The sequence below is a fragment of the Pararge aegeria genome, chromosome 7, assembly GCF_905163445.1.
Source record: "Pararge aegeria chromosome 7, ilParAegt1.1, whole genome shotgun sequence".
In the NCBI taxonomy this organism is placed as follows: Eukaryota; Metazoa; Arthropoda; class Insecta; order Lepidoptera; family Nymphalidae; genus Pararge; species Pararge aegeria.
The window spans coordinates 13,052,224-13,071,920 of NC_053186.1; the positions used below are offsets into that span (position 1 = coordinate 13,052,224).

General features: G+C 35.5%; 2 protein-coding genes across 6 annotated transcripts in view; one reads left to right on the forward strand and one right to left on the reverse strand.

Moving 5' to 3' along the window:
- Positions 1 to 124: 124 nt before the first annotated feature.
- LOC120624960 (probable pyruvate dehydrogenase E1 component subunit alpha, mitochondrial) lies at positions 125 to 10,045 on the forward strand. The gene is made up of 8 exons (XM_039891804.1): positions 125 to 340; positions 422 to 496; positions 1,433 to 1,601; positions 2,785 to 3,008; positions 4,087 to 4,258; positions 5,548 to 5,697; positions 6,471 to 6,646; positions 6,992 to 10,045. The coding sequence occupies exons 1-8, from the start codon at positions 287 to 289 to the stop codon at positions 7,169 to 7,171; spliced, it is 1,200 nt and encodes a 399-aa protein (XP_039747738.1). The 5' UTR covers positions 125 to 286; the 3' UTR covers positions 7,172 to 10,045.
- Positions 10,046 to 10,584: 539 nt separating this feature from the next.
- LOC120624932 (multidrug resistance protein homolog 49-like) overlaps positions 10,585 to 19,697 on the reverse strand; it is a 37,016-nt gene continuing 27,903 nt past the window's right edge. For all 5 annotated transcript variants that reach the window (XM_039891759.1, XM_039891761.1, XM_039891760.1 and 2 more), the window contains exons 18-24: positions 19,396 to 19,645; positions 18,515 to 18,710; positions 17,831 to 17,993; positions 17,331 to 17,525; positions 16,322 to 16,531; positions 15,785 to 15,931; positions 10,585 to 14,838 (exon numbers count right to left, since the gene is read on the reverse strand). In XM_039891759.1, the coding sequence (XP_039747693.1) occupies positions 14,599 to 14,838; positions 15,785 to 15,931; positions 16,322 to 16,531; positions 17,331 to 17,525; positions 17,831 to 17,993; positions 18,515 to 18,710; positions 19,396 to 19,645 (1,401 nt within the window). In that variant the 3' untranslated portion in view covers positions 10,585 to 14,598. The remainder of the gene's footprint in view (positions 14,839 to 15,784; positions 15,932 to 16,321; positions 16,532 to 17,330; positions 17,526 to 17,830; positions 17,994 to 18,514; positions 18,711 to 19,395; positions 19,646 to 19,697) is intronic.

Below are 19,697 nucleotides of genomic sequence, written 5' to 3' on the forward strand. Positions count from 1 at the left end.
TATCGATACCGACAATTTTGAAGGTACATTGGTAAATTCCTACTTTATTTCTTATCTATTTGACCTTTCTTGCCATTGACAACAACAATACGCCAGTTGTCAGTGTCATCAATTTGTCATTGCAATTTGCATGTTGTCGTTTGGCTTTTGATCCCCAATGTTCGGATCTCGGGGCTGGTCGAAAAATATATATTACAATTTCCAGCACGAATAAAAAGTTTTTACGAAATTACACGCTGTGGGTAACTAAATAAATCTGGGTTTCATAGAAATCTTATTCGAAAAGATGAGTAAGCTTCTCCCGTCCGCCGCTAAGCTCTTTAGTGGACCTACAATAACGGTGCGCTTTTAATTATAAGTTTATTGTGCTTTAATTATGCCCAGAAGGCCGGTTGATATGTAAGTAATGTATTTGTTTTAGAAAGCTGCTGCCCCAGTGGCGATTACGTCGAACGCAAAGTATAGTACAAAATCGGAGGCTACATTTGAAATTAAGGTATACTTCTTTAATTTACGGCTGAAACAGTGTTCAGTTTTAGTTATACTTACTGCATTTTGTATTGGATTGCATTAAATATATAATGTTAGTTGTATCACAGTGTAAATATCAGTGAAAGTATAATTTTCCATAATTATGTAACTTAACCTTCAAAGTGTCAAGTGTACAAATGTTTTGTTTCACTGCTGTAAGTGTTGCTGGGACTATGGAATTCATTCCTAGCTTTCCAAGGGTGCCATCTTGAATGCCTTATATTTTTTTATATAAAAAGTAAACAAACCATAATGATTCAATTAGGTGCTAAGTTGGTTGTAACAAATCTCATATTAAGATTCTTATATGAGATATGATATAATAATTCTTATATGATATAATAATATAAATAAAGGTTTACGATAATTTGTATAATATAGCCTGTTTCCTGTTACAGGTTTCCTTTAAATCACACCTATCATTTTTATAAGTTTAAAAATTAAATATTAGCCAATGTTTTGGTGCACTTTTTATTTGTATGAGGTTGGGCTGGACTGTAACTTTTCCATATTAAGTGTGTTATAAGGCAATTAGTATCACTTTCCTTAATAGTTAAGGAGTATATATTAAGGAAACCTGGATGCCTGACAGTTCTCCATAATGATTGTATGAAAAATTTCCCTAGCTTTACCTCCTTACCCTAGTTGTTAATCTTATACGCATTTTTCATCTTATACGCTTTATACGCTTTCTAACAAAAACCAACGACACAATAAATGTTGAGAATTGGTATAGTTTATTTAATAAGAATTTCATTTTCTCATTTATGTAAGCCAATTCTTAGTAGGAAATTTAAACTTTGCAAATAGATATTCTTTTTTTGAATTCATTCAATGCATTTTTTTTAATTTAGTTTAGGTTTAAACTAGATAATCGTTATCATATCTATTTTTTTTTTAGCCATACAAACTACACAAGTTGGAAAAAGGTCCTGCAACATCTGCTTCCCTGACAGCCGAAGATGCAGTCAAATTGTATGAGAAACTTGCAATGATCAGGCGAATTGAAACTGCTTCTGGAAATTTGTATAAGGAAAAGATTATCCGTGGTTTCTGTCACTTGTATTCAGGTAAATCCGCCAATAGTTAGAAAAATATGTTTAATCAAAATAACTTGACCAGTAATTTATGCAACTAGTGCAATAAATAAAAATAATGCTACATATATTATGTGGTAACATGGGCTTTGGGCATGGAAGTCAATGCTAACAATACCTGAATAATACTACTTAAACTTTAATTGCAATTTTGGTTATGATTACAATTTTATGATAAAATGTCAGCACTATCATGTAGGATTTGCAAATTTGCAACTTACATGATAAGTTTATTGTTAAAAATTATCATAAAATTTACATTTTTAATTTTCTGAATTGAATTGCAAAATTCAGATCCTTCATCCTTTATAGGGTGATAAATGATGTTTAACATAGACCTTTTCAACTTTTTTGCCTCAAATTGATGAATTGTATTGTGAAAACTGAATTGACGGTCCTAGAAAATAGTGCAACCCTGTACCTTTGCAAATGTTGTGGAAAGGTTACACAACTTTAAGACCAGACCAATTTTGTTTTAAAGGATTAAAGTCAAAGTCATAAATATAAATATTAAAGTAGGCCCAAGATGGCACTTTTAATGCGTACTTTACATTAAAAATGTGTACATGTGATGGGGATAATATATGATGGATATTCTTAAACTTAAAATTAAAGGTAGGAGGGTTCAAAATGCACCTTTGTCTAAGAAGAAGCCAATAAGAAACTTAGCCTTCTTTTTGCAATTACAATCTTACATTCCATCATTTTAAATTATTACAAAAGCAAATTGGTTAGGGCAATAAGTCACCAAATTATAAATCTTAATTATAAATATTATTATAAAAAAAAATCTTGTATTTTTCCTATTGTGTTGTGTTGCAATAAGCTTTTTCATCATTTACAATATAATCCTTTATACTATAAGAGAATTTCATTTATTATCTATTGTTGTAAATTTATAACTTATTTTTATTTATTTTTTCCCTTGCTGTAACTAGTTTTTATGTATTTTGGATATTTAGATATGTATTATATGTATTTTTATTATTTTATATATTATCTAGCATGTATTAATTAGTGTGTATGTGTTTGTATTATTGCCATCCCCCGCCTCTCAAGTGTCTCATAAGCTTACGTTTAATACAAACTTTGAAATATTTCAGAGATATATCTCAGATTATTTATTGATGGCTATAAAATTGTCTTTTATTTATAGGCCAAGAGGCTGTAGCAGTAGGTATGCGCGCAGCAATGCGCGATGTGGACTCCGTAATAACAGCATACCGTTGCCATGGCTGGACCCATCTAATGGGAGTCAGTGTAGTCGGCGTTTTGGCTGAACTGACCGGACGATCGACCGGTTGCTCCAGAGGCAAAGGTGGATCCATGCATTTGTATGGACGAAACTTCTACGGTGGCAATGGCATTGTAGGCGCTCAGGTATGTTAACACTTTGAGCCAACTGAGTGCAAAGTGTTGGATTTTCTATTTACGTTTATTTATTCGATTGCGTGAAAGGTAATTGTGATTTTTATATTGTCGTCACTAGATGGCGCTTTCGTAATGAGAACGTTTCGTCACGATCGAATAAGTAGGTAGAAAATCTAACACTTGGCACTCTGCTTACATACAACCAATCGGAAACACCTGCAGACCTTGCTACATACATTACATTCAAGTTGTTATTGATATGATACATCTATTGGCGCGTATTGGCAGTAAAATCGACCAGTATGGCATCACGGCAAACGGTTTGACGCTCTTCTGTGCTGTCATGTCCTCTCTCTTTCTTATTAATTAAAATTTTGTGTTTTGTTTTTACGTGTATGTGGTTAACATTTTCCGGACATCTAGCAAATTTTTGCAGACTATTTTTATATTAATAGCTGTTTACTCTGTTGTCTGCGTTTTTTACGGTATTTTACAAATCCCCACGGGTCCCACCGTTTTTTTTCTGGCATAAAAAGTAGGCTATGTTACTCTCGGTCTTTTCAAATAACTATGCCAGATATCAAGTTGACTGGTCGCGCAATTAGGGCGTAAAGAGGCGACAAACAAACAAAAACAAACACACTTTCGCATTTATAAAATTATAGTAAGGAAGTAAGGATTAATATATTATGGGCCTTATAACAAAGCTTGGAGTCACAACATGATCAAATTAGTAATCAATAAATCCGCAGAAATTACCGCCATAGCTCAGCGAGTCGCAAAGCTGAAGTGGCAATGGACGGGACACACATTTCGGAAAACCAATAGACGTTAGGATCTACTGTAATGGCGACCCCGTAACGGTAAACGATAAACTCAGTAAACATATCCCTCCTCATATGTTTCCCTTCTAAGAACAAGACCCAAGTCCAGCAGTGGACGTCATTCTGTTTATATGATAATGATGTTGTTGTTGTTGTCGTTATTGTTGTTGTTGTTGGTGATGATGATAATGATGTTGATGACGTAATAAAACAGCATTAGTCCAATGCTTTTAATAAATATGTAATTTAACTTTTTGTTGTAGGTGCCTTTAGGTGCGGGCCTAGCTTTCGCCCATAAATACAGAGGGGACGGTGGTGTAACATTTGCCTTGTACGGCGACGGTGCAGCCAATCAGGGCCAACTTTTTGAAGCGTACAATATGGCCAAACTCTGGGATCTACCTTGTGTGTTTGTGTGCGAGAACAATGGTTATGGTGAGAACTTGCATACAATTAGGTACTTGTGCTACATACCCTTTTACACATTCTTTGTTTTCGCCACAAAAAATCTTAATAACAAGACACTAGAAATGTTGTGTGCCTACGCGTCACCTTCTCGTCGCGAACGAGACTCAGAGCAAACATATTAAAAAAAAAACGTTTGTAACGGTTAGCGACTTTATTGTAGTTTTTAAACTACATTGCTTCACGCTCTTAAAGTACTAGTGTACGCCGTTGTGAAAACAGAAATGTAAATAATACGATGCACATATAAGTAGATAGTGGTGAGGTCGCTAGGACCCGTCGTAAAGCAGTGCTTAAGAAATTTCTATGATTTTCGTAGTAAATAATCAATAAAACTCACGTATGTGTAGTTACTGAGTTGTGGACTATTAAAATAAAATAAGAAGTGTTTGTAGACACAAGCTTCAATTTACGTTCATGACACAAAGCTTATTGTATGTTGTCCGTGAAGATGTCATCCCGAATGTGTCAGTGTATCTCGAGCACACCCGCCCGCACACCAGTTCCCTGTACGAGCGACTTAGATTGCAACAAATACCACAACACAGTTGCATCAGCCATTAAACGCTCGAAATCGTAGTCTTTTTTGAGTATACATCAAGAGTTAAATATAACTTATGTTTATTGTATTAAAGCTCAAAATTTGCAAAGCACTTTCTAGTAGTGTTTTCCATTACGATATAATGTATTAATAACCAAAATAGACTTTATTGAATTTACGTAAGACAGTCTGCGTTTGTGATGGTTTTTTACGTAAAATGATCAGCACAACAAATTCTTGTTGTGCAGATCATTTCACCACAACTCTTCAAACTTGGAGTCAGAATTATGGCATTTTTTTACGATCGACCGGCAGACGTCAACGTCTAGTAGTAGAAGGGCTTTTTGTGACAGAGCTCGTCTGGGTTCCACCGCCATGCTTATATCTGCCGCAGCATTACTGCAATAGTCTGAAAGGCGTGGTTGCCGGTGTAATTACGGGCGCATGAGGCTTTACGGACGTGTCCCATGTACATTCATAAACCTTAAAAATATTGTTTGTTTAACTCACGTTAAGTACAACATGTCTTCTTCAAGCTTGAAGACAGTTGACGTCAATGTCCTTGGAAAAGTTCTTGCTGGTGGAATACCCTCAATCCTTCGGTTCAAAGACGGCGCAAAGACTTACTCAAACTGAGCATCCAAATCACAACACATCACAACATAAGTCTAATTTTGGGTAGTTACGTAAAGATCTTATTTTTTCCTTATTTATTTAGGCATGGGCACAAGCGTGGACCGTTCGTCAGCCAGTACCGACTATTACACCCGCGCGGACTACATACCCGGAATTTGGGTTGATGGCATGGATGTTATCGCCACCCGCGAGGCGACAAGGTTCGCCATAGACTACTGCGCTAGTGGGAAGGGTAAGTCTTTTATTATCTACTATAGAGAGAATTATCATCCGCAATGCGTCAGCATTGGACCAAATCTGTAAAGCCAAAGGTATTATAACAAATATGCAAAAATTATTTTCTATGGCATTTTTCGAAAAACGATTATATGTTAACGATACTATGTTTTTCAAAGTAGATACGTTTTTATTAATCCCATAGTATTGTATGGCATTGTATTCAACTGTGTTCATCCATCCGATTCAGCATAAACGTATAGGCGCATATAAACAGAGCTTATTGCAGCTCACACGAGCCATCTGCTTTGTCCGTCATTTATTATTATAAAGAAACGGTAGAAATACCAAAAGTTGACGATAGTCAACGGTACTACTGTTGATGCCACCAGGCACCGCTGCTGAAGTTTTATGAAACTAGTTGTTTAAGTGAAAGTGAAGGTACTGATTAATTAAACTAGGAGCAGTTATAACATTCCTGTTCCGCAGGCATCTGTCTACACACTGAAAATGCCTTATTGGTTCAGTTTTCGTGGAATCGTTAATTCCTCTATATCGATCTATATTTGCGGTGATTAGTGGTCAAGATTTCAATTTCTCCTTAGCTTCTTGGGGACCTAGGGCTGTTACTTTTCGGACTTCCTGGAGTTACGTCTTATTATCTTATTTTATCTTATTTAGCCAGCATGCTGGACTGTACATGAACCCTTTTCATTCTGGGAGGAGCCATGTGCCCTGTATCGGGCCGGTAATGAGATGATGATCTTTATTTGTTTAAATTCCTGTCAGGACCCTTGGTTATGGAGATGGAGACGTACCGGTATTCCGGACATTCCATGTCCGATCCCGGAACATCGTACCGTACCAGAGACGAGGTTCAAGAGGTTCGGCAGACACGTGACCCCATTACGTCGTTCAAAGAGAAGATTCTTTCCAACGAACTCGTCACGCCTGATCAGCTCAAGGTATTTCATTGCTCCTTTCCAATGAGCTCGTCAAATCTAATTAGTTCAGGGTATTTCATTAATGCTTTGCAATGATCTTGACAGGCCTGATGAGCTTCAGGTATTTTATTGTTTCTTTATAATTAACTCGTTCATTCCACCTAATTATTTTATAGATGATTTCCAATGAATTGTAACGCCTGTTCAGCGCAAGGTATTTTATTACTCCACCAATGAACTCATCAAGCATAATCAGTTCAAAGGCATTTTATTGATTCTCTCTCATTAACTCGTCCATCCCGCATGATAAACTCAAGTTATTTATGCTTAATTTAAATTTATTTAAATCTCACTTTAATTTTCTAGGAAATCGACGTCGCAGTTCGAAAAGAAGTAGACGAAGCTACGAAGCGCGCGAAGTCCGATCCCGAGATACCTGCAGAAGAACTCGCCGGTGACATTTACTACAATTGCCTCGAAAAAGAAATACGAGGCATACTTCCGGACACGCCGTTGCAACACGTGCAAGTCGTTGCACGCAATTAGTATAATGCAGGTTATAAAACGGGCTAGATATTGCAATTCCTAGATACAATGGTGTAGCCGGCAAGTTGCCGGCAATAAGCGTTTTCACTCAAAGGTGCGGGGTTGTGGCGTGCGCAAGTATATTTTCAGCGCTCGTGCGTTTGGATCAACAATAGACATTTCACGACTGTTATCGGGATTATATGCTTGCGCGTCAACGTGAAGTTCAACAGAATTAGTGCTAACTGCTTTCGTATGCTCGAGCACTTTTACAACTGTCTAATATCGATGGTCTAGAAGACATTATTGAATGAGGATTTTGTATCAATCGCTCTCACCAGAGTGACTGAATGAACTAATAAATGAATATAAATTTGTGTTGTAAACCACGGATAAAAATAGCAAAAACGCAAATGTAATAATGTGAACAAATATAATAATCAGTGATAGATTCTTCGTCTCTAAGAAAAGTGGTGGTTTTACATCAATTGCCAATTGATGATAGTAGCTTTTCATAAAACTTTGAACTGTTCTCAGGATAAAATACAAACTTGGTTTTCTAGACCCAATATATTATTCTAGTCTTTGGCTCCAGTTATCTATATAAAATTAAATTAATTCATAATTGTATAATTTGGGAAGACAAATTTGACATTTATCGTATGACCTCAAAATACCATTTCCTCGAGCAGGTACGATTCTGTAGTCAGCAAGTTGCCGTCTAGATTATTATTTGAATTAGTGCAAAATAAATCGTAAACTTTCTGTAAATTGGCAATTTTTTATAGCCCGTTAAGTATTGTTACAGGTTAAAACTGGTCGCACATGAATGAGAATGCGACGTACGTACGCGGTGTACGTACGTCGCATTTTTATCGCGCATTTTAAAACTTAAAATGCGGCGTATACGGCGCTTGCTATATATGCGGTCAGCTTAAGGCGAATTTACAAGTAGTAAGTAAATCGTGTATTCCAGGTCCAAGTCTATAGGGGTATTAGTTATGAATCGGTTAGTTGATATTTTTTAAAACTTCATAGATATATCTTGCTGTCACAGTGTGAATTCGCCTTAAGTGGTCTAGTGCCATTATCCCGTTGTAAGAAAACAATAATTAAAAAATAAGCAATACGTAACAAAAATAATTATATATTTAAATGAAATATGTGTTTTCTTTCAATCGTTTTTGTTATAATACGGTGAAGTAATTTATGAAGAGAAAGTTTGTTACCTGTTAAAGTTTAAAATTAAATTTAGAAACTTAATTAAAGGTTATTTTGGTGTCAATAGTGCTGTGCAGAAATGTGTTAACTAAATTGACAGGTCTGAAAGTAGTTCTGTAACAACATCCTCTGTGGACAAGGACAGCGTTGTTTTTAGATTTGTCAATTTAGTTTAGTTCCGAGATTTGTGTACAACAGATTTGATACTATTATGCTGGTAAGGCTGCTTTTCCATCATATTTTTGTATTACTCTAAATGTTGACTGAAATCTCACCCGGTGGTAAGTAATCATGCAGTCTAAGACGGTAGTGGGCTAACCTGTTAGGTGCATGGCAGTGGTAGTTTAGTTGAAGAAATTAAAAATCTCCTTAACTCTTAAAAGTTTGAGCTGTCTGTCGGAGATCAAACTCGTAAAATCCCCCCCGGAACATAGCGCATTTTTGATCGAAAAGCAGTCTTAAGGTTGAAAATTGTATTGTTAGTATAGCAGTAATTGCGAGTAATTGTATTTTGTGAGGAGTTGCATTCTCCATATCCGAAAACGTTTATCAAATTTAAAAAAAAAACCTCAATCAAATCACTTTTATTCATATGCGTGAATATCGTCTAACATAAATACACACTAAAAAAGCTATCTGAAGTTGGTCGCAAATGGTGATTAAAATAAGTGAGATAAGTCTCCCCAAATCAACACCTCACAACCTCAGCACAGATTTCTGTACTAAAATAGACCTACTTATAGACCCTTTTGAGACGATCATACATAATTTTTTGATTATTGTAAGGTGAAGGTAATATTTATACCCATACTTCGTGTAATGCTGTATTCACTGCTTCACACCGCACAGTTTGAGCACAGCGCATTATTCGTTCCGCGCAATAAGCCATCTACTCTAGTATTATTTTTGCTATCACCATCTCTCAATGTTGTAAATTATTGAATAACTAAACTAAATTGATGTGGTTTTGTTCTTTGAACATATATGCAATGCATTTACTGAAAATTTAAATTTTCACATCTACATAGAGACGAAAAACATAACGGTAAACAGTAGTGGTATAAAACAGTACCAAAATGTGTATTTCAATTGTCATTCTGGCACAGATAAAATTATAATTCCATGGAGAATCAGGGTCCAGTTATAGTTGTATAGTTATCAACGACATCAAAATTTGACTTTAAGCATGTCCCAACTCTTTATGTAGATGGAGGCCATTTCTATACCCCATGCGATGTGTGTCAGTGACAGCAGTTTGTCAATATTTAGCGGGATAAAGGTACGCATCCATTGAGTTGTACCGTACACACGGGGCTCGTTTTACTTTGTCACGCTGCAGCCGCTATTTGCCCGCAGTCCGCACTGAGCCAATTCCGTACAATACGTTGTGCGCCATGCGTACGTTACGGCCGGCGTGGCTTAGTCTACGCGTACCTTAAGAATTTACTTGATTTTTTAAATTGATCTTATATCTACATTTAATGTAGTATGTTACCATCTTAATAATTTATAGAAATAATTATGTTACATTTAGTAGAAAATATTTTAAAAAGATCTTATTTGTTATGTTTAGAGATGTTCTTTAGTTTATTTCTTTTTTGTCATTTTTTTTATTATTTTCGCAATCTGAAACTGCCAGCTGCAACTGCTTAATTCATAATTTTTCAATAATGTACGTATTTACATCACTTTAATTGTATTTATTAAAAAAATATATGATGAATTCATAATCTTTGTTTATATCTTTAGTAATATTAATGTGATGCCTTGCTACTGAAACGGAAAATTTAATAGACTATTTTTAATGAAATTTAGTACAAACGGAGTAGGCTAATATCGTTAAAAGATCGATAATTTAATCATACTAGTATTGAGTACCAGTATTGATGTGCGTCGAAAGCTTTAACTACGGTAGTTTATAAGTAGATACTTATTTAGAGTACGCAATCAAAGCGTTTGCGTTCTCGTATTTGCGCACTTCCATCCTTAAAACAAAACATAAAAAGCAGAACAAAAGAAAACAGATAAATCAAATTCACAGAAACTTAAGGTAAGGTACAGGTAGGTATAATATAGTTTAATATATTAAAAAAATATATAATTGGAGGCAACCGTTTATTAAGAAAACTTGCAACGAGAGAGAGAATACAAACTGCCCTTAATTTTTTGAGATACAAGATGCTGCTGTGAATTTTAAAATAAAACAAAACAAATCAATTCCACAATATATTTCTTTAGTATTCTACAGATTACAATTTACAACTAAATTAAATACATTCGCAAAACGCGTCCTGGTCAATAGAAAAATATCTTTAAAACCATCACAATCACTTTGTTTGAGCATGTTAAATGGCTATTATAGTACAATTGGCTAGAAATGCTTAAAATATTATTAAATCAATAATTTTCAATCACGTCCATATCTAATCAATTCGATTTAAAAATACATCTATTCAAAGCAAATTAATTTAGACATTATTACAAAAGACGCATTATTTTAATGAAGGCACGTTATGGTCAACACTGATCTAGACAGCACTGCTCCTACAGTTTCTATTTCTGAAGAATGGAATACACAAGTCAATTCGTAGAAGCGAAGGATCTTGCAGATCGTTCGGTACTTTCAGTACCTTTATTAAGATTAAAATTGTTTCCAGAGAAGAGGGCGAAAGGCGATCAAAAAATGTTACCCCAAAGTGCCACGTTACAGAGATATTTGCAGGTAAAGATAGACATATGAGGACAGCGACAATCAATAAAAATAGACTCAATTCGCTTCTACAGGCGATTGCATCTGAATAATCGTTTCTGGGTTGATTATTATTACTACTATCTATTGGTTATACACGTTTCATTTGCTCAGGTCTAAATAAAAAGTGATGCAAAATTTCGTCAATGCTTTCAAAGCTTGTGATGAAAAATAGTTACGTGTGATAGTAATCACAAAATGTGGATTCTAATTTCGTAAAAATGCATATTGCGGGATGGGCGCATGTTAAAACAGCGCAAACGTGCGTGTACTGTTCTTGAGCGGTGCGGTGTAGATCAGTGGCGACCTTTTAAAGCTGACTTATACAACAAGTAACAATGGTTGCCTTTTAATATATGTTTTACACAATTGCATCATAAGGGAGATTTTATAGATCAAGTGGTTTAATAAGATGTGCGTATAAGCATAACCTCCAAATTAGGCGTGCTTTTAAATCCGTGTTGCAGTAATACGTTCTCATTAATATTTGACGCATTACATCCGGTCAACGGTTAAATTTTGAGAAATCCTCAAATATCATAAAGCCCGTTTAGTGTTGGTTGTAATAGTTTAGTGTAATGACAAGTAGATTGTACATCTGTACGTTGAAACAATAAATCCCGAGTTGCAGGACACTTGACAATAACTATATATACAGCGTCTTCTGTGGCGTTCAAGCGTGCGTTCTACGTGCGACCATTGACAAGCCATGCTGTTTTGATTCAAGTGTTGTGATTGGCCAAACGCAGGACGCAGATGTAGACGTCGCTAATGACACCATTTGGACGCCGTGTGGTCTTTTGCGGGCGTACATAACATGTATCCATTCGTACGTCTTCATTGCATTACTCAGATGTCAGCCCTCAGCCCGTCCTAACATCCAGGACATAGCGGCCTGGCATGTCCATCCCTCCGACAGGAGAACATACCAATAAACGGCCACCCACCCCTGCCGTAGTTGCGGTACGCGGATAGCCCACCATCCGCCCAGAGACCCTATAGTACAAGATTTGCTCCCTAGTAATCGAGGAGTCGTTTTCGAGTATTTAATTAGGTATCATCAAAGTAAAAATTTACCTAAAGTCGCTCGTGTTGGAATCGTGAATTCTGTCCTTGTGATTTTTTGAATCAACGTTTTGTCAAAAGCCCGAGCTAAAGAAATGGAGAAGAAAAATTCGAGCTTTGAGACAATCGCAATAAGATCCATTTTTTCGATCCTAGAAAACTACTTCTGGCTTGCGAAGGAGCAAAGCTTTGACTGTGGCCACTTAATGAGAAGTAAAGCGATTAACGGTCATTTCAATCTACATTTACTATGGCGTGTAAATAAACATCCTGTTATCAACCAACCGAAAAACGCGTTATAGCCAAACGGTCTTTATAAGATAGAAGAACTATACCTACAAAGGAACAAAGGTCAATCGATTTTAGGTTTAAGGTTTTTCAGAGGAATTAATTGTGCATGGAACAGGACTTTTTATCATACAAATTCAATTTGTATACAATTATTTACATTAGGGATTTTAATTGACTACAAATAACAGATTTATAAAAACGGAATTAATATTTAAAGCACTAAATACTTATCAACTAGATAACTTTTATGAATCGGTCTACATTATAATTTGTCTATTACGGTTTCATATAAAAAGCTTAAAAAATACTTAGTCCAGCACTAATTTTGTGCTTCACAATAGCAAAGATTTAAATTTTAAGTGCTACGTTCAGATAGAAAAGTAATACAATTCTTTTCCACAAGCAAATTGTGAAAAGGACTACACTATTAGATGTACCTATTAATATACTACGACAATACACACATCGCCATCTAGCCCCAAAGTAAGCGTAGCTTGTGTTATGGTTACTGTCATATTGAAGAATTAGCACCATTATCGCTGTTTATGTTATGTCGTCATACACTAAGGTTTTACCGCTTGTCTAGTGCAGTTAGAACCTTGAAACATAATCTTGACTATCTTTTTAGTTTGTCGTACACATTATTTTATTGTATCTTTGTAATTAAAGAATTTTTCTCTCGCACGTCTAAAGATTGTCAATAAGGTAGGTATTGTGTTGTGGTTGTGTATGGTGGCACCATTTTATGCAAAAATTTAGATTTTTTTTTTAAATTAAAGTTAAGTCGAAATAAATATAAATGTTTTACAAGCAACAGCGGATGTTCTGCAAATCACATTATTTATCAGTTTACAATGAACACTACAAATCAAAATGTGTTAATTACATTTTTTGTAAGTAGGCACCCAAAATAATTTATAACTTCAAAAACAAGAGATTAGGTAGTATTTTATTTTATATGTACCTTTTCCATTTTTTGGACCGTCTGGTTCTGTGATGAATAGTTTGGTTACACTTAGGCGTTTTTTGAAAGGTTCTTTCACGTGCGGAAACAATATAAATAATATATATAACCGAGCGTTTAACGGTTCGAAAAACATAACGTAAGGAAATAAATTAACAGGTAAGTATTTACAAACTTTAAATCCTTCCTTATATTGAAAACATTAAATAAAGACTAAACTGATTAGTTACAATAATATGTGCCTTGATGTGCCTTGATACAAAAGAGTTATATTAAAAGAGAATATTTTTGACCTGTTAACACATTTGTTGAGAGATTTACAACCAAAATTAGGGCTAGGTATTGAAATACTGGCTAAAACCCTAATGTTATTATACTAAACTAAACTTTTAGAGAAGAGACCGCAATCTCTCCTCACTGATGAAATAAATTGCATTGTTTTTAGAGCCGTCCATTTAGGTTATGATATATACAAAATAAGTGCAATACATAGATAGATATTATGTTAGTTTTAAGACTGTCTTTTACTACAGGAATGTAAGAGGGTTTTGCTTTCAAGGGAATGTACTAGCTAGGGTGTTTTTCGGAATGGTAAATTGGTTGGTTTATACAATGTGCAAAGTTAATAATAAAATAAGTGGACGAAAAAAAGATATTTATAATGCAAAATTTTAAAGAATATATAATGACTAGAACGTTATTTTATTAACTTGCCATTTAACCTTATAATTTAAGTAAGTTCGGCCAACGTTTATTATAATAGGTACTTAGAATTCAGGTAATGAAGGACAATAAATTGGCGAAATTGCGTCGAGTGTATTTGCGTCAACTATTTTATAGTCACAACTTTTCGGTTACACTTGTGGATATATTTTCTGATAGATATCGACAATTGGCATTAAATAACATTAAACTAACCTTAAAACTATTGAGGGTAGGTTACTACTAGTTTAAATATTATTTAGGAAATTTAACTAGTAGTAGGTACCTACTTCAGCATAAACAAGGATGAAAATTTTTTACTGGTATAAATGTAATTTTCTTCATTTCATATAATTGGAACTTGATGTTAGAAAATATCGTCATAAAAGACGATTTTCTTTTGTTTTATTTCAAGCTTGCTTCCACGTTTGTGCGACCTTCTATAATTTTGCTTGTCTATGTTTCCTGTTCGTCGGCTAGATTCTCTTCGCTCTCTTCAACAAATCCGCACTGCAGTTCATAGAGCTTTGCGTATATTTTCCTTAATGCGATAAGTTCGTTATGCGTTCCCATTTCGGCGACCACACCCTGGTCGATGACGCATATGACGTCCGCGTTCTTTATAGTAGCGAGGCGATGGGCTATTATGAGGCATGTTCTGCCTTCGCTCGCTCTGTCTAGAGCTTCTTGAACCACCTAAAAATAAATGTCCATTAATCACAAAATTAAGAAAATACAGAAACCGTCTACTCGACTATATATAGTAAGTCATTTCATACCATTTAGCAGTTGATAGTTATTATTTTACCTCCAATGATCTACACCTTTCTCATAAAATGGGATAATAGGAAAAAGCTAGCAACATTTTGCGGGTGTGAAGTGAGATAAGCGCGGGGCATTTGCACTGTTTTGTGACACAATGCACTGCATACAATAATGGCGGAATGAGGGTTATTTATGGTCTTAATTTTGTGACATTAATATTAGTTTTTATAGTCGAATATGTATGTTGTGATATTATGAAGCAGAAGAGGTGATGATGAGTTTATTACACTTGGACCTTCGAATCAGTTTCGATGTGTCGTATCGGAACGCTAAGGTATTTCTTTGGCTGAAATCTTTTATGACATTAGAATCTTAATTGCGCACGATATGTAGTTTTCGACGTTTATTCTGTCAGCTTTCATACTAGCTAATTGTGTGAGAGCTGCTAAATAATTAATATATGTCTGTTTCAAATTATAATGGCTGAGATTGTATTTCAAACTGAAAGTAATACAAAATATCAGCATGTTATTAACATAATAAATTATTATTTACAAAGAAAAAAGAATTTGTTATTATTTGATAATCTGCCATATTTTCCTACTGTTTATAAACAAAATAAACTAAGCTAATCTTAAGTAGTATGTACCTAACCAAATACATAATTAGTAAATAATATGACATTAGTTTGTCATACTCAAATGTTTATCGAAATTTATCTATTCATTATTCATTGTTCTTAGTTTATCCACCTATTAATATTGCATGTCATTTGACGAAACCTATTACGTCTAGTAAACGATATTGTACCATCATTTTACAATGTTTCTTGCAAATAAAGATTATTATTATTATTAATAACTAGCTTTCATATTACCCTTTCGCTGTGAGTGTCCAACGCAGATGTAGCTTCATCGAGCAGCAACACGCGTGGGTTGCGCACAAGCGCACGGGCGATGGCAATCCGCTGTTTTTGTCCGCCGGACAGTTGGGACGCGCGTGCACCGATACGCGTGTTGTAAGCCTTATTTTTGATATAACAAAAAAACTTTATTTTTTATTTACGGAATGACATCGTATGACTATAACTAGGCCTGAATCCTGGTTATTCTGCTGCAGACAATTTTTTAGACTAAGTCATAGATAGTTTAGTTGGAAGATTTAATGTAGGCAAAACTAAATTAAAGCCATTTAACATATTAGATCTTTACATAATTACTTTACATAAATACATGTATGTCACAGTTAATATAGAGTAAAACTAATCATGTATCTCGAGATTCAATTGATAGTGCGTGCGCATCTAAATGTATTGGTACCCTTGTAGAATGACACCTCGTTAGAAAGGGCCTCCTATGTTTTTTTCGTTGGCTAGTAATTTCACTTAAAACTTTATAAAGATCATTCAACTCACTTCAGGTAATGCGGCGATAAACGTATGAACATTAGCAGCCTTTGCAGCTTTAACGATCTCTTCGATAGGCACGTCACGCGTGTTGTCACCGTACGCGATATTCTCAGCGATGGTGCGATCAAAAAGTACTGGCTCTTGAGACACGATACCTAAGTTCCGACGGAGGGTTGATAGTCGCATGTCGCCCACTATGCTGTGATCGTCCAAATACTGTAACATAATAAATAATACAGATTCTCCTGCCTTTTGCGGAATCATGGAATTCCGCAAAGTAACGCCTGCTTATATCCAATGATAAGGGGCACGGGCGGTTGCTTGCATGTAGGGTATGCACAGGGCAGTGGCATGCATAAAGGGTATGCACAGGGTATGCACCAAGCGGGAAGATGATATAAAATGAAAAAAAAATCAAGTGCCAGTGATAAAAAACTTAAGGATAGGCATTGATAGAGTAATAAGAAGTGTACCCTTAAGTTTTTATAGCTCTGGAGATTGTCTTCATTTTATTTCATCTGCATACCCTGTGCATACCCTCTATGCACGCCATTGGGTATGGGCTTAATATAACTTCCATACTCCAGGTACGGAGGTACATACAGGTTTGTAGAAAAATAAAAAAAAGTGGAATAAACTTAGATTTCGATTAGGGTATGCCAAGCGACCGTTGTGAACGTTGTGAAGCGTTGTGACTATGGACGTGAATTTGTTACTGTTATTATATTCCACCACAAGTATCCCCTGACTGCAATCTCGCCTGGACGTTTGTTGCATTGTAACTCCTAAACGAATTAACCGATTTCGATTTTGTTTTTATGTTTGTAAAATGATTTAGTCGGGAGTGTCCTTAGCTAGATGTTATTAAAATCGGTCCAAGATGGCTGCCGTCACAAAATGGCGGATTACATATTTTTCACAACTTCTTCAATATGCATATCAAATCAAAGTAATATATATGTATATATTGTAAGCCGGAGATTTTCATTACTGTACTAATTATTTTGATACGTACCACATTACCGTCGTCGGGATCGTACAGCCTCTGTAGAAGTTGTATGAGAGTGGATTTTCCGCAGCCACTAGGTCCAACGAGTGCTACGCGTTTTCCTTTGGGAATCGCCAGTGAAAGTCCACGCAACACTTGAACTTCGCGACGCGTTGGATAACGGAACTTTATGTTTTTGTATTGGATCTTACCATCTGCGACCTAAGGGAGTAAAAAAAAAAACCTTGAAGACGCTACGTATAACAATGTAGGTTTCCACACAATTAGAAAGGTAAAAAAAAATCTAGCAGGTCTCCTCCCAGAATGAGAGAACCCACTTTTTAGAACATTATAGAGAACTCTTAGGCATGCAGGTTTCCTCATTATTTTTTCTTCAGATAATATCTACAGAACTCACACATATGTGTACGCATTCACATACCTATAATACCTGTAAATCTATACATAATTTTAATTTGGCTTTTGGCGGGGATTGCGTAATTTAAAAAATCTCGACTTTAACTCACATAGTTCTCAGATACGGAAGGAGCGTGTGTACTTTCAACGAGTGGTTTCCTCTCGAGGAGCGTCATGACACGACCCGCCGCTAACACAGCTGCGCCAAAGTTAGGTGCGAACGCTAAAGCTTGTCCCATCATCCAAGCGCCGAATATAAGCGCTTCTGAGACTCTGGAATTTATAAGAAGGCGTATAATCACGTTAATGCGACTTTTTCTAGTCTATATGCAAATCTCAGGTCAAATTAACTAAAAACTCTATCAAGTTATTAAGGAATTGTGCTATAAAAAAGAAAGCTTGCAGACCGCAATCTGATATTTTATCATAAACATTTTGATGACTTCTAGCTCTTCCTATTTTTTGTTACGAGAAATAAACACTTTTGTTTTTTCTAGATTTTCTTCATTTTCATATAATTTAAAAAAAAACCTAAATCGTAAGATAAAAACAAAAAGTAGCAGCGAGCAATTAAATCGTAGAAAAGGGTGAATAAAAGCAACACAATGGGCAGCGAAAGATCTGCGATTAATGAAGTAAGCTTCGTCTGATTTTATATCTATATGTAAAATGTTTTTGTTACTAAAAGATCAAATGAGTAGAATGAATAACAATTGAATGTCCTTGGACCTGAGGGCACGCAAAGGTTCATAAAACAGCTGGAAGAAATTAAAAAAAAACTATAAACAACTTACTTTATAACATCTTTGTAAGGCACCTCCCGATTTGCCACAAGAATACCACCATACCATAGAGACAGCGCGTAGCCAGCTACGGGAGCAGTTTGCCCGAAAGCAAACACGCAACCTCGCCAACGTAAACTCTTTCTAGCCGCTAATCGTGCGTTTATCCCTGCCGTATTGTAACGAGCGAGTATGCTCTTTTCGCCACCTATAAAGTAGAAAACAAACGCAATAATATTACTCCATCCATCATCATCCATGATCCAGCATGGATATGAGCATGAAGAGTTTTTAACCGGCATACTTTTCCTAAAATAGATAGATAGATAAAGTCTTTATTGCACAAATTAAAAGCGAAAACAAGAAATAACAAAACAATAAATATATATATATATGATGCGCAAAGGCGGTCTTATCGCTTTAAGCGATCTTCTCCAGACTACCCTTTATGGTAGAGACTTAGGTTAGGTTAGAAAAAATAAAAATAAAAATAGTTAGTTTAAACAGTGAATTCAAGCTGTTCAACTCAGTTTTAATTCAGTATGAAAAATTCCCCGTTTCTATTAAAAACTGAAGCATATCTTATACTAATATATAAAGTGGAAGAGTTTGTTGGTTTGTATGTTAACTTGAACGCGTTGATCAGGAACTACTGGTCCGATTTGAAAAAATCTTCTAGTATTGGATAGCCCGTTTATCGAGGAAGGCTAAATATCATCACGCTAACATCAATAGGAGCATAGCACCGATGAAGAAAGTTTCAAAATTGGGGCTTTATTTAACTTTTGAAGACTTCCGCCGCGTGCGCTGCGTAAACGGTTAAAGTTTCGATAAAATCATGTATATCAAAGTTGTTTCGTAAAAAATGAATTAATAATGTGGATATGACTCACAAAAAGCAGACACGGTCCTAATATTGGTGATCGCTTCTGTCGCTATGGTTGTCGCTTTGTTAGAAGCTTCTCTGATCGTCGCAATACCCTCAGCCAGTATTCGGCCCTCGAGCACCACGGCTATTATCACCATCGGTACCGAAACGAGGGAGACGAGAGTCATGCGCCACGTGAAGTACATTGATACTAGGATACCAATGGAGATTGTGGCGGCCGCTTGCATCAGCGCACCGATCCTCGTGCCAGTTGCCTGGAACAATTTGCATTTTTACATTCAGATTTACTATGCTAATATATGACTA

What these genes read in the sequence shown, in the direction of transcription:
- LOC120624960 (XM_039891804.1), top strand. Translation starts at nt 287, where the DNA reads ATGAGTAAGCTTCTCCCGTCCGCCGCTAAGCTCTTTAGTGGACCTACA. An exon ending in TTTCTGTCACTTGTATTCAG is followed by an intron (nt 1,602 to 2,784) that starts GTAAATCCGCCA and finishes TTTTATTTATAG; the next exon opens with GCCAAGAGGCTGTAGCAGTA. An exon ending in GTGCGAGAACAATGGTTATG is followed by an intron (nt 4,259 to 5,547) that starts GTGAGAACTTGC and finishes TTATTTATTTAG; the next exon opens with GCATGGGCACAAGCGTGGAC.